Source organism: Anguilla rostrata, chromosome 1 (genome assembly GCF_018555375.3).
Source record: "Anguilla rostrata isolate EN2019 chromosome 1, ASM1855537v3, whole genome shotgun sequence".
In the NCBI taxonomy this organism is placed as follows: Eukaryota; Metazoa; Chordata; class Actinopteri; order Anguilliformes; family Anguillidae; genus Anguilla; species Anguilla rostrata.
In genome coordinates this window covers 85054549-85057048 of record NC_057933.1, presented here as the reverse complement: position 1 = coordinate 85057048, position 2500 = coordinate 85054549, and the positions used below count along the sequence as shown (strand labels likewise).

The window sequence follows — 2500 nt, the reverse complement described above, 5'->3', positions numbered from 1 at the left end:
TGTAAGCGTGTGAGTGTGTGTGTGTGTGAGTGTGGGTGTGTGTGTGTGTGTTTGTGCTTGCATCTTGGTTGCCCTCCCTGTAGCACTCCCTCTTTTTGTACTAATTAGTGTGGTTGAATCATGCAGGTAATGACTCAGGCAGGTAATGAATCAGGCAGGTAATGAATCATGCAGGTAATGACTCAGGCAGGTAATGAATCATGCATGTAATGACTCAGGCAGGTAAGAAATCAGGTAGGTAATGAATCATGCAGGTAATGACTCAGGCAGGTAGTGAATCATGCAGATAATGACTCAGGCAGGTAAGGAATCAGGCAGGTAATGAATCAGAGGCAGGTAATGAATCAGGCAGGTAATGAATCAGAGGCAGGTAATGACTCAGGCTGGTGATGAATCATGCAGGTAATGAATCAGGCAGGTAATTACTCAGGCAGGTAATGAATCAGGCAGGTAACGAATCAGGCAGGTAATGAATCAGGCAGGTAATGAATCAGGCAGGTAATGGCTCGGGCAGGTAATGGCTCAGGCAGGTAATGACTCGGGCAGGTAATGACTCGGGCAGGTAATGAATCGGGCAGGTAATGGCTCGGGCAGGTAATGACTCGGGCAGGTAACGAATCAGGCAGGTAATGAATCAGGCAGGTAATGAATCAGGCAGGTAATGGCTCAGGCAGGTAATGACTCAGGCAGGTAATGGCTCAGGCAGGTAATGACTCAGGCAGGTAATGGCTCGGGCAGGTAATGACTCAGGCAGGTAAATGCTCCCTCTCTCTCCAGGCTGAACGAGCCGGAGCTTCCTTTCTGCGCTCGGCTGCACAGGGTGAAGGAGCTGATGGAGCAGAGCTCCGTCAGTGTGGAGGAGGTCATCTCTGAGCTGGGTCAGTACCAGCGGCGCCCTGTCTCCTCTTTTCCCCCGCCTCCAGTAGCGTGCAGGCCGGGGCTCTGACTCTCTGTCTCCCCCTGTGTGCAGGGAACGGTATTGCGGCCCTGCACTCCGTCCCCACCGCCATATTCTGCGCGCTGCACTGCCTGGAGCCGCGCGCGGGACTGCCTGAGCAGTACGGGGGCCTGGAGAGGACGCTGGCGTACTGCCTGGCGCTGGGCGGGGACACGGACACCATCGCGTGCATGGCCGGCGCCATCGCGGGCGCGCACTACGGCGCGGACGCCATCCCGCCATCCTGGCAGCGCTGCTGTGAGGGCGCGGAGGAGGCGGAGGCCTGGGCCAGCCGTCTGCACCTGCTGTACCACCAACCGCCACAGGAGGGAGACAGCGAGACACAGCACAGCAACACACAGCCGCGCTCACATACCAACACACAGCCTTCAAAACACACCGACTGATACACACACACACACACACACAGCCCTCACCACATACCGACTGATACACACACACACACACACACACACACAGTCCTCAACATATACCGACTGATATACCCACACACACACACAGCCTTAAACACACACACACACACACAGCCCTAAACACGTACCGACTGATATACACACACACACACACACACAGAGCCCTCAACACAAGCGCACGCACATGCACATACACACACACACACACAAACAGAGCCTTCAACACACACACACATACACATGCACAAACAAGCCTCAACACACACACACACACAGAGCCCTGAACACACACCGACTGATACACACACACACACACAAACACACAGGCCTTGCTTCTACACGTCTCTTTCTGGGAAAGAAATCCGATGTGATTTATTTTATTACTTTAATGTAACTCAGTTCCTAATAAAATTGTAAAGAAAAGCTGAATGTGTTCTTGTTTTTGGTCTTTTATTCAATTATAGTGTGAGTTTTGTGAGTTTTGTGGTGCTGTTTCTTTGTTGGTAGGGGATGTAGCTCAGTGGTAGAGCGCATGCTTTGCATGTATGAGGTCCTGGGTTCGATCCCCTGCATCTCCAGCAGCTTTAGTTTGCCCCTCTCCCATGATGTTATTTAAGGCTTTGTGCTTTACCTCAGTCACCACTGCCTCTACTGCCTGGAAGTCCATAAAATAATCACCTTATTCACTTACTTTAAGGCAGGAATGTCCAGTCTTATCTGAAAGGGGCTGGCGTGAGTGCAGTGTAGAGACCTGGTTCTACTTACCAAGGTATTAAGACCGTTTTAGTTAATTAGTTGAATCAGTGCTGTAGTGTTGTAGAGCTGGGCTAAAGAAAAAACTTGCACCCACACTGGCCCTCTTTAGATAAGCTTGGACACCCATGCTTTACGGCAGTGTTTCTTAACCCTGGTCCTGGGGAACAACTGTGTTTGCTGGTTTTTCTTCTAATTTTTTAAAAATTAGATACTAATTGCTTTATATTTGACTTTTTAAAAACATCTATTGAAGAATGAATTATCCTCTTGAAGCCACATTGTGCCGGAAATAGCTATATATGCCCTTAAAAAAAAAAGATCCCATATTCTCATCCCAGATGTGTAAACCGGTCAGACCCACTTATATTTCATT

At 49.7% G+C, this 2500-nt stretch overlaps 1 protein-coding gene and 1 non-coding gene across 2 annotated transcripts in view; both read left to right on the top strand.

Annotated features, from left to right (window-relative positions):
- The window catches only part of adprs (ADP-ribosylserine hydrolase), an 8828-nt gene extending 7028 nt beyond the window's left edge, over window positions 1-1800 (top strand). The window contains exons 5-6 of the mRNA XM_064306605.1: window positions 778-878; window positions 971-1800. Of these exons, the coding sequence (XP_064162675.1) occupies window positions 778-878; window positions 971-1344 (475 nt within the window). The 3' untranslated portion in view covers window positions 1345-1800. The remainder of the gene's footprint in view (window positions 1-777; window positions 879-970) is intronic.
- A 77-nt stretch (window positions 1801-1877) lies between these two features.
- trnaa-ugc (transfer RNA alanine (anticodon UGC)) lies at window positions 1878-1949 on the top strand. Its single transcript has one exon. It is a non-coding gene; the product is annotated as a tRNA-Ala (tRNA).
- The last annotated feature ends 551 nt before the right edge of the window (window positions 1950-2500 follow it).